This window comes from Anneissia japonica, unplaced genomic scaffold (assembly GCF_011630105.1).
Source record: "Anneissia japonica isolate Jap-2015-1 unplaced genomic scaffold, ASM1163010v1 scaffold287705_len1045735_cov187, whole genome shotgun sequence".
Taxonomy (NCBI): domain Eukaryota; kingdom Metazoa; phylum Echinodermata; class Crinoidea; order Comatulida; family Comatulidae; genus Anneissia; species Anneissia japonica.
Window position 1 is genome coordinate 906,971 of NW_022709509.1, and position 11,775 is coordinate 918,745.

At 35.0% G+C, this 11,775-nt stretch overlaps 1 protein-coding gene across 7 annotated transcripts in view; it reads left to right on the forward strand.

Moving 5' to 3' along the window:
- The window catches only part of LOC117106702 (proto-oncogene c-Fos-like), a 19,009-nt gene extending 8,942 nt beyond the window's left edge, over positions 1 to 10,067 (forward strand). For 2 of the 7 annotated variants that reach the window (XM_033248110.1, XM_033248109.1), the window contains exons 2-5: positions 5,802 to 5,955; positions 6,576 to 6,926; positions 7,801 to 7,908; positions 8,055 to 10,067. In XM_033248110.1, the coding sequence (XP_033104001.1) occupies positions 5,833 to 5,955; positions 6,576 to 6,926; positions 7,801 to 7,908; positions 8,055 to 8,426 (954 nt within the window). In that variant the 5' untranslated portion in view covers positions 5,802 to 5,832 and the 3' untranslated portion in view covers positions 8,427 to 10,067. The other 5 variants (XM_033248108.1, XM_033248111.1, XM_033248107.1 and 2 more) reach the window with 5 other exon arrangements.
- Positions 10,068 to 11,775: the final 1,708 nt, after the last annotated feature.

Below are 11,775 nucleotides of genomic sequence, written 5' to 3' on the forward strand. Positions count from 1 at the left end.
CTCTAGAACGGTGTTCCAGGGGCGAAAAAATATGATAATTTAGGGGTTTCAAAGGGTTATTTAATCGAGTTTGTGGTTCTTCTCCCCGGCGGGAAGTGGGCGGGGGGGGCATCTTCGGTCCCCCACCCCTTGGCGCTCCCGCCTAGCTTGTCTTGTTTGGTCCCGGTTAGTGGATAAACAGAACAGAATGATGTTTCTGATCCAACACCATATTTATTGCTGAACTCTAAAACCGATAACTGTATTTATTTACATTCCGATCACGTACAACATATTTCAAGGTTAAATTGTATATTGTAGTGATTCATGTCGAAAGTATTTCATTCTATTCGGTATCTAACCTTGGCGAACCTGTCATTTTTCGATGATTCATTCCTTTCTCAGTTTTCCCCTCGCTCTAGCCTAGTGCCTACGCGCATTCCGCGCTCAGAGAATTGTTGGTAAAACCGTGGTCTGTGGAGGTTACAGTAGACTCTCAAATGTTTATGAACTTTAAATCGATTTACTCTTCAAAGATATAGGCCTACTTATTTTGTGATGTTATGATATTGTATGGTTGGAATAATGTTGGTGGCCTAGGCTCAGCGGAAAAACACGGAAAGGACCGGTGACAAAAGCCTGCTTCTGGAACCATCAGACCATGGAGGTATTAAATTAGATCAGACTAGGCACCTTAGACATTTTTCGAATTTCAGTTGGCTATGTCAGTTGGCTACGGTTAGTTACTTTTTAAGTTCAGAATTTTCATTCTTTTTGCTGAAGTAAATTGTTAGTTTTATGATCGACACAAAATGTAAAACGTCAAAATATGATTATTTTTTAGTAGGTAGGTCACTAACACAAGTGGAAGGGCCTAAATTCACGTGGCTGATTCATTAGTGTTTTATATATTCATGTACACTATTAATCTTACCATCTTAAATTCCAAGCTCGATGAATGAATATGTTTTGCAATTAAACAATAATGTAAAGAGGTATGATATTTTATTGTAATAATTACGTCAGAATACAAATACAGCAACCATATGGCTTGCTACGGTTTCCATAACAAAAAATCGATTGTTCTGTGTGATTATAGGGAATCCCTTCCGTTCACGCAGAATGACTCACACCGCGTCGCTTTGTTTTGGTTTATTGAGTATGTATAGGAGGGGCTCCCTCTATTTAGTTATGGGCGTTCCTCGGATATAAAACCAATTTCAGATTGTAAGCTATCACAAATATAACATTTTTGGTTCAGAAGAAGCGGAGTCATAGCCAGGTATGAAATATTTAATTTTTTATATAAAATTAATGTTTGTTTTCGCGAACGAAGCTTGGTTGCCGGGTATGCCTATCGGTGGTACTATTACTCCCGGTCGGTCATGCGCGATAGTAGATCTAAGCACCCATCTGAGCTATTGGGTACCTCGGCATCATAGCAGCGATGCAGCCCCTTCGTTTCTGCATTGCTTTGCATTGCTGTGAGAATATTTAGCACCGAGAGAGGGTGGGGTTGGCGTAAGAACTTCCCCAGGGCCCGAGGTAAAAATGTGTAGGTCCTAGTTTTCTGCAGATCTAATTTCTATCGTTTAAATTAAGCATCCAACTAAATACTTAAGGCTGTAGTTTTCAGTGGACCCCAACCCCCGGGCCTTTGTCAGCCACGGATCCCATCATAGTGGCTCGATTATCATACGTCCTATGCTGACCCAAAGCCACTTCTAGTGACCCTCTATTGTGCCTATCCGATAGGCATATTCGTGATGGCCGCTACTACTAGGTCCATTCTGTTTGCAAAGTGGCTCACATACCTCAATATATGCCATCAAGATACATCCATTATTTCAGAAATGTATTAACTACCGGCTAGCCAATGGTCATTTTATTTATTTTCTAAATAATATTACAAAATTATTAATTACTATTATTAATCTTGTTATTATTAGGGCTTATATAGACAAATAAAATTGATAATCATAAATGTAGAAAATGTAAAACGATAGACCTACACATAGGTGGGTAATCACATAGAATGATATTTATAAAGTTCGCAAGTGTAGTACAATGTACCGGTACGACTTGAGCAGAAGTAGGTCTACGATTTCCAAAATGAGTTTTGATATGTTTTTTATGTTTACCAACTTGTCTCAGTAAAACCGTGGTCGGTTATGTGCATTACAACGCGTTTGTCAGGGGGAATCTCAAAATGTGGGTCCTCAATTCTAAATTGGTAGCATTTTCCATATTTTGGGGATTACAGAATGATAAAAGGTTACAGCAATACTTCCTTATTATCTATTATATTCTTTCTTATTTTATTGCTGTCATCGTTTTCAAATAAATTACATTTACTGGTACTGTATTATCTGCAAATACCGTTATTAACAACCATAAACTTTGGCTGCAGTAAACTTTAGAAACGACCTGCTTACACTAATTTCGTAAGCCGGTAGTGTAGGCTAGACCAGTTGAGTTTTTGTTTCACAGAACCGGGTACGGAACGCGCGAAGCAGTAACAGTATCCTTTTAGTTTACCACATCGAGGGGTGTCCCGGAAATAAATTCATAATCGGGCCTAACCAGGACGATCATCTATACTTCAATCATGATGAACGTCTATGTAACAAAATACAAATGCAAATTAATAGTTGGACACAGTGTGGCTCCAACAAATTGCCGACAGAATGTTCAACCCCGGTTCGACAAATTTCTAGTGGGTCCGTACTAGGGCTCGATCAGCACACCAGAATAAAATCCCTTAGAGATTTTGTGGTTCATCTATTATTAGGGAATCACAATAACTTTTTTTTTTTTTTTTTTTTTTTTTTTTTGGCAAATTATATTTTTTTTTTTTTTTTTTTTTGGCAAATTCATATTTTCAGTCGAACGATTTCGTACACTTGGAAAAATATAAAATGCACATGGAGTAGGCACTTAACCCTACTCTCAATGGACCCCAGTAGGCCTAATGAAAGACTAGGGTGCCTATGCTGATTGTTATGTAATTAACTTAACTAAGTACAGGCCTCACTATAATCATCTTATCATCGATCATCATCATTATGTTTATTATTATTATTATTAATATTATAACAGTGTTTAACCTGTGATGAGCTAATTTTCGTCATCATCAATATTATTATCAAATTATCATTACTATTATCGTTAACCCAAATCTCTGACCTCATAATAAACGTTCTGTAAACATTCACAAAATTATAGACGATTCACCTACTTACTGATATTTTTAACCGTTCTCGTATTCGTTCACGTGTCCCTCGCACTAACCTACTTCCAATTCTATAGGCCTACATAGGCCTCTATGAATAGATGGTAATATAAAACCGATGTAATGTGTTTAATAATAGCTGTGTTAAAAAAGAATGTACTCTGGAATAGATTCATACGATATCAATCATTTGATATTTGTTTTATGTATTTACAGCATAATTGTATTTATTCAGTAAAGTCTAGTGTAAAAATAAGATTGTTTAAAACCGTCCCAGGGCATGCACTGGAGCACTTCATTTGCGTCACGTCACGTGATATCTGCTGATTCTTTGATGACGTATTATATTTACGTTCTGTAACATGTATTGTGTGATACACAATGATATTGTTTGCAATCAAGTCAGGCATAAAGTAAAATAAATAAACCCCTGACGCTATGGATACGCTTCATCGATTATATTCTACAAGTCTGTCTGTGATATGTAGGTAAAAGTGTAACATTATTGTTCAGGGTAGTGAAAACAAAATATTAAGCCTAACAAAGTTGTTTCGTCACGAGAACAATATTGTCAGACCTCTGTGCACCTTTTTAAAAATCAATACAGTGTTGGATTCAAGGGGGCAGGGGAACATATTTGTTTTTAACTTAGCCAATAAAAAAAATGGATGAAAATTATATTATCATTTCCGGACATATAGAGGTTCCATAAACATCATGGCTTAGGTTGTCTAGACCCTTCATCTGTGAAAGTCCCAGCAGCACAAATATACGTTCGATTAAATTTCGTGCAGTGCCATAGCATTATAGTTTTCTCTATTCTATTATCATTAGCCTTTCATCATCAATCATCATCGTCATCTTATCATCGATCATCATCATTATGTTGTTTATTATTATTATTATTATTATTATTATTATTATTATTATTATTGTAACAGTGTTTAACCTGTGATGAGCTATTTTTGTCATCTTCTTATCATCAACATTATTATTATTATTATTATTATTATTATTATTATTATTATTATTATTATTATTATTATTATTATTATTATTATTATTATCACCATCATCATCTAGAGGTTCCATAAACATCAAGACCCTTCTTCTGTAAAAGTCCCAGCATCACAAATATACAAAAATATTGGTGTATTTAGAAGCATGTGACTGGCCTGATGCGCCGCAGTTGGCCTACTGTACAGATTACTTAGGCCCACATTTGTCAATCTGAGCCTATCGCTATATGTCTATATCTCTCCCAGCCTATTGTTTCCAATCATGCTTGCATGAAATTCTCACTTTATACCATCTAGCTTCTTCTACCCTCACTCACTCGCCACTGAGGAAGGACTAGTGTCTGTCTCTTATACACATCTAGATGTGTATAAGAGACAGCTTATCTTTAAGGAAGTTGGGCTGTCTCTTATACACATCTAGATGTGTATAATCAAGCAGCCACATACAGTGAAGTATAGATGTTTGTTTTTATTATACACCCTCTATATATACAGTACTGTACAAGTGTGCAAAATCAAAATAGAACATTTTAAGCCTGAAATTGGCCAAAAGTAGGTTTGGGTATCATACGATATATTTTGATATGCCTTTGGTCCGCGATCATTTATTTGATCATGGAAATTAATAATTTGGTCATCAGATCTGCATTAACTTAATATTTCGATGCACTCAATGCACTATCCATCTCTACGGTGACCGTCTGTACACGCCCACGCGCCAAAATGAGAACATATGTCTTGAAATATTATATATATATAAATAACTTATACAAAATATTAGCATAACAATATAATTAATAAATCTACATAAATAAAATATATAGGCCTATATTTCACGATTTGATACTAACATTTTTTGTTATTATGTATACATTATTAATTTTGAAATGTCCAGCGATAAATTACAATATAATTTTCACTCGAATAATAAATATGAAAATAAAATTGTGTAAAGTATAGATATAGGCCTATGTAGCGATATCTAGAATTTCCAGGTGTTACCAGAGCACTATTTTTATTGTTGCTAACAACTATACCCGTTCCTAACAATACTCCTATATAATATAATTAATATAAAAAAACGTATCTACGTTTTCGTCGACAAAGCATGACCATATGTGGTACTGTAAACATAGAAATCGTGTGACGTTGCAAAGGTCGCTCTGACGTCAATACGTACGTTCTCTTTGTTCAGAATGGTAGATTCCGTTTGAAAATATTTCTAGTATACTAAGAATTAAAATGTTTTATTAAATTTTAAATTTACTAATAAATTACAATAAATTCGTTTTATATGCGTTGGTAAATATCTGTGAGTTGACTTTTATATAAATATCGAATAATATTAATGCGAGCCTGCTGAAAAATTCTGGAAACCCCTTCTTAAATCATGGAACAATCGGTCAGGTGACGTAATTCTATTTTTAACCGTCCGTCGCTTGTGCTCGAAGACTATAATATCAATGGCGGTGTGGGATACACCAGTCATAGAGAGTGAGTCATCGTAGAATCAGTAACGAAGTGAACAAACTAGGAGGAATCCCTAACGGAAGTTTCTTTGATTACGACAGGAAAAAAAATCGGAAGGAGGTTTTCGTGTACATGTACCCACAGACAACAATAATTTCACCTTCTCTCTTCGGAATGCCGCACAACGTTGAGCACACACTAACTAACACAATGGCCAATGGCGTCGTTACAACAAGTAGTAGCAGCAGTGTGGAGGTAAGTCTTGTAGTTATTAACTGAATTCCAACATTTGTGTGCGATTTCGTGATTTTCGTGGAATCCCGGGCTCACGTCAATGACCTTCAAAGTATGTGGCTTCCGGAATGGGTCTTTAAAATGTGGAAGTGAAAGCAAAAACGGAAGAAGATTTTAGAGGATTTAGGCTTTGTGTAATAACATATCGTTTGATTATCGCCTGCTCCATTTTTACTGCCGATCTTCACTGGTTGGTTATGCGATCGTGATGTACAGGAAGTTGGGAGAGCGCAAACCGTCTTGCGTTTTATTTCTCACTCTGTGAAAAAGTAAAAAGTCGTAAAGTGTACTTAGTTTATCTGGATACTGATGGTAGGCGAGTAATTTTAGTGTCGGATTTGTATTCTACAAAACTTAATGTATTATTGCAAAAATATTACTGATGTGGTTTAAAATTTAGCAATACGTTTTTCAATGTTCAAAAATCACAACTGATGTTCTACAAAGGAATGTATGCACCCCTCGCGAAGGTTGTTAAAGTTGAAGGGGTGAGTTTCGCGGTGCATATATTTGTGCTGATTTTATAATTGTTTTTTACATTTATATGTACTCTTTTATATATTTTCTTATGTTTTTTGCAGGATTATACGGCCTCAGAAGATTTAATGGACATATCAACATTCTCTACTGCCTCGACCCACACGACCCCACCAACAACCCAAAATGCAATCCCAACATCTGTTATCACCCCCACTTCAATGGGTCACTGGGCGATTGCATCCCACGATATGCATGGGGGATTTGTACCACCAGCCATCACTACCACCCCCGGCCACATCCAGACAACTGCCACCCCCCACATTGTAACTGCTAGGAGCCAAGTCCATGGCAGACGATCAACTAACAACAAGAACTTTGCTGTCACTGCCAATGACATCGAGCTTCTTCGCCATTCACCGTCCAACACAAGGAGAAGAATCCGAGATGAAGATGTAAGTTTTTTATTATTGTAGTTATTTTTTTTTTATTGTTATTATTATTATTTGTTTTCTACTATTATATTTTTATAGCTTCTTGGCTTAAAAATTAGGCTTAGGCTTTTATGAATATCAAGAGAATAATGAAAAACAAAACACCAGTTGGTTTTGAATATTTCCATAAATGTCCATCCGAAGTATGTTTCATAAATGTCCATCCGAAGTGTGTTTCATAAATTACTTAATTTGATACCTCTGATGATATTATTTTGGGTGAAATACAAATTATTACACATTAAAAATTATTTAAAGTATAGATTGTTTCATTGAATTTTGTTGAAGTTTGTGCGCTACATGTCTAAATTAGATATGCCAACAGCTTTCCGTTAGGCAAGATTTTAATCTGACTCACATCCCGAGTTTGATACCGTTCAAAGATCAGAACATTTACAAACAGGAACATCATGTTAAATCATTCCCCTCTGAAGTTGGATTTTTTTTAACAACACATACAGTGTTCATGATATAAAATACAGGCCTTATTGTAAGGCTGTTTATTCACTACCTGCAATATTCTACCAAGTTCTTTTGTGAAATACAGTATTCAAATTGCCCACTGTGGCCTTGAACAGATCTAGAGTGTTTTTAAAAAGTAGTGACCTGTTTGGCTAATAAACCACTCAAATAGCTTAGTTAAATCATAACCAACGGAAGTTCTTTGTACAGTTTAGTGTTGTTGTTTTCATGAAGGTACTATTGAAAATAATAACTCAGTGGTTATTGTATTTAATTCAATGAGCATTGTATAAAAATAATGGAAATGTTTGTTTTGTTTATACTGTATAATAAAAGTCTGTTAAAGTAATTATTTTCTGTTCCATTTCTACAGTTATCCAAAGATGAACGAGACAAAAGAAAGGTGCGCAGAGAGAGAAACAAGGTTGCTGCCGCAAAATGTAGACAGAGACGAGTAGACCATACCAACTATCTTGTGCAGGTAAATTTATACCGCTATTTATTACTGTAACAATTTAATTGTTTTCCTTGATCATTTTATTGCCTGTAATAAAAAAATGTACTCCATCAGAAACTACAAAAAGACATACAGTTTTAAAATAGTTGATATCAACTTTGATTTTGTAGGAAACGGAAGAATGGGAGGAATCAAATGCCACTTTGGAACAGGAGATCTCCAAACTACAGCAACAGAAAGAACAGCTGGAGTTCATTCTTGAAGCACACAGAGCCATGTGCAAAATTAACAAAAGCGCAAAAGAGGATGCCGAATTGGCGCCTACTTCACGCACCATTACGACCAGCAGCTTGGAGACGCCGACCACCGAGATCGTCACGCCCACGGCTTCAGTTTTTAGCTTCAGCGAAACATGCGCTACGAATACAGTCAGCAATGGAGTCATCAGTCCAACCTGTGGTTCTGAGATGATCAAGGTTGAATCGAGCAGCGGCAGCGAAATGTCAAGCCCAGACACCAGCAGAACACTCCTTCAGTTATAGACTTCTGTCTACATCTTCGTAAAAAAATCCCACAAAGTGCAAATGTACGTGGAATGTATTCGTGAAACTTAAATGTTTCGCTGCAACATTCTACTGATGAACACTTTATTTATTACGTTGTCTGGACAATTAAAGTACTGTAGTCACGATTTTTGTATTCTTCATCGGAAATTGATCCTAGATTTAAATGCACTGTATATTTGTGACTTCAATCAAAATTTGATAATGAAGTCTATATAGAGGGGATCTTACGGGTACAAGATAAACTAAAATGCTAGAAAGTCCTAATCACTTTGATTCTGTGAACATAATGTATGTGTGTGTTAAGATTTTATTTTAATCGGAAGCATTTTGAAGTGTTTTTGCCTTTTTATTTTTGCATGTGCAATATTCAGATTGTATGCTATGATTAAAAAAAACGAACAGTAGAGCATGTTGGTAATATGTTAACAAGAGTTGCATATTTTGTTTGTAGTTAAGCCTAGTGGGTGTAAGTGTGTGTATATAGACCAGGTAGATAAAATGATGTATTTTATTGGGAATTGTGCTTTCAATGTAAGTTAATTTATTCAGTTTGTCAACCTTGACTCTATAGTTTTAAGTAGGAAACATGATTCATGCTTACTCATCTTGATGTTCAACAATTTTACTGTGTTCTCTTTTCTCTTAAGATGGAAAAGGTGATGTCATATCTTTTCATCTTTCAATAATCAAATTAATGCCGAAAATAGATATTACGTCATTCTAAGAAATCGAAGGACGTTAACCGTTAACCTTTGGCATGTGAAACCTAGTCCCTGATTTGTCACTCACAAGTTAAATACGAAATTCGAAATTGGATGGCTATGTTTATGATTGTATATGTTTATTATTGTAGTAAAGTTAGTCTATTTATTATATTATAAAGTTGATTAATAAAACACTAGCGTCTTCGTTATTTTGCCTTACCAGACCACTGCCTTTAATATTTATATCATGTTTTAGTCTGTGTATGTAACAGTTGATGGTACCGATGTGTTTAAGATGTTTGCTGTCATGATATTTAAGTAACATATTTTTAACCGAAATTGGCCCTTTACCAAAGATTACCTAATCCAAAGGCCATTCATGTAGCAAGCAAAAAAAAAAAACAAACAAACTGTATCACTGGTCAAGGGTATAATAATTAACTTTTATACATCTACGCCTTGTTATTTAATTACATATTTACTGATATCCATCCATAAATTATTTGATGCATTTTTGCTCTGATGCAAGACGTTTGTCAGTAATATTTCGTGTTGGTGTTTATTACCTTTTTTTTGAATAGCACTAAGACTTTGTTCGAATATTTTGTAGAATTTCAATATGCCTAAGTGATATTAAGATATCAATGTCCTTGCAGTTAACACTGCTAATTAGGATATTTATATTGCTAAGTATTCTGGTATGCCATTATTAAAAACAAAATATTTAAGATGTGTATGAAACCATAAACCATATTAATGCTATGCGATTCCGAACAAACGCCAAGATGCTTAGGCCTGTTAAATACTGTACTGAAAAGGGTTTTCTTTTCTTTCTCTCTGTATTAATATTCATAAATGTATTTCATACAGGGAATGAATAAATGTTTCTGTTCCTTTTGAGGAACTAAAAGGATCTTGCGTTGTTAGTATGTTATTTATCACGTGCATGCGGCATACTTCAGGCAGGGAGATATAAACCTCCCTGCTTTAGGGGTCCCGAGTTCGAGAGACAATTGTGAGAGATAACTATTTTCCGGGAGGGAAGACCTTCCCGATTTTCGGGGAGAACCCCAGCTACTTGCTAGAGACTAGGAACCCCTGCATAATTTCGGCAAATTTACAGTAGATAGTATACAATTGAAGCTGCACTCGTCTTCGTCGTCGTCAGACCAAAACGCTACGTTGCAGTGGCATTGGGAAACAAGGGTTTTTTTTTTTTGTTTTTTTTGTTTAGCACAGTACAGTATAAAGCCTAGACCTAATTCTATGGGTTAATTGTCAACCACAACTCATGCTTTGTGGTATTGTGGTTATTATGGTACGGTAACCAATCTATGGCTTGGTCAAATTTATTGCTTGAAAAGTAGCATTTGAAAGAACAATATTTGGACTCATCCAAATAAATTATGACCTTTATATTCGAGATTTTTGTCAGTCGGGTTGGACACCAAAAAAGATTTAAGATTTTTTTTTTTTTTTTTTTGTGCGGTTTTTTTTTTTTCATTCTTAAACTACACATTTTTATATAATAACCAGTAAATGTTTGCCCAGGCTCAGTGTTATATTTTTTTCCAATTTCAATCTGAAAATGTTCCTATTTTATTGAGGGGGGAAATATGTAGGCCTATTTCAGCATTTTGTGTCGTTCCCTGGTGGAACCTCGGGAATGCATCGCATCTGATGACATTTATGGAGTAGATACAATGTTGGTGAATATTAAACCTTATTACTTTACTGTTCTTTAAGTTTTCTTTTAAATTGAAACTTCATTTGACATTTTACCTCAGCCTCAATTCATATTTTTGAAGCAATTTCAGCCTCTGTGTTCTTATAAAATATATAAAAAAGTATATACATGTAACGGTGACTGTGAAAAGCTAACGTGAAAAAATGATTAAATATACTTTCTGCTTACTTTATAATATATCAGCGTTAATTTTAAAACTGGTTAAAAAAATTCCTCGTTATTGACCTAAATGTGACCTGTTCCTATGCAGTATTCTTTATAGAGACAATTTCAAATATTTACTGCAACTAAAAAAAAATATATATAAAATAATTTTAATTTTTATTTTCAGTGATTTGCTCCCAAGACCTTGACGGCCCTGGAAGAGCCCTTGTGGGTCCGAATGGGTTTCATGAAGTTATAGGGAAGATGGGCGTAATGATATTTGAAACAAAAAATATATGACTAATTTAGGCCTATGCCCTACTGTACTCTAAAACAACAGAATATTTTACTTTTACTTGCCTATTATATTAAACACATGACAGAATAGAATTAATTTTTTTGACCGGTGCCTTCAAACATATTCCGTAAAGATTTAATCACCCCCAAGTTCTGAAACTTCCAACTGATTAGGAACGCCTTAGGCCTAATGTTAGTGTTTTTGCGGTGTTTTTGATGATTTTAAGAGTTAATTACATTCCCAGTCTTTTATTAAATTTTTTTAAACATTTAGGCTATGGAAGGGTCGCACGCACCCAATCCACCACCGAATATGAAAAGATAAAACATTTACTCAATAAAAACAATATTATTAAAAATAGATCTCTACCGTTACGGCCGTAAAATTCCACAGTAATGGTATTTGACGACCCCGTCGGATTTTAAGTGACTC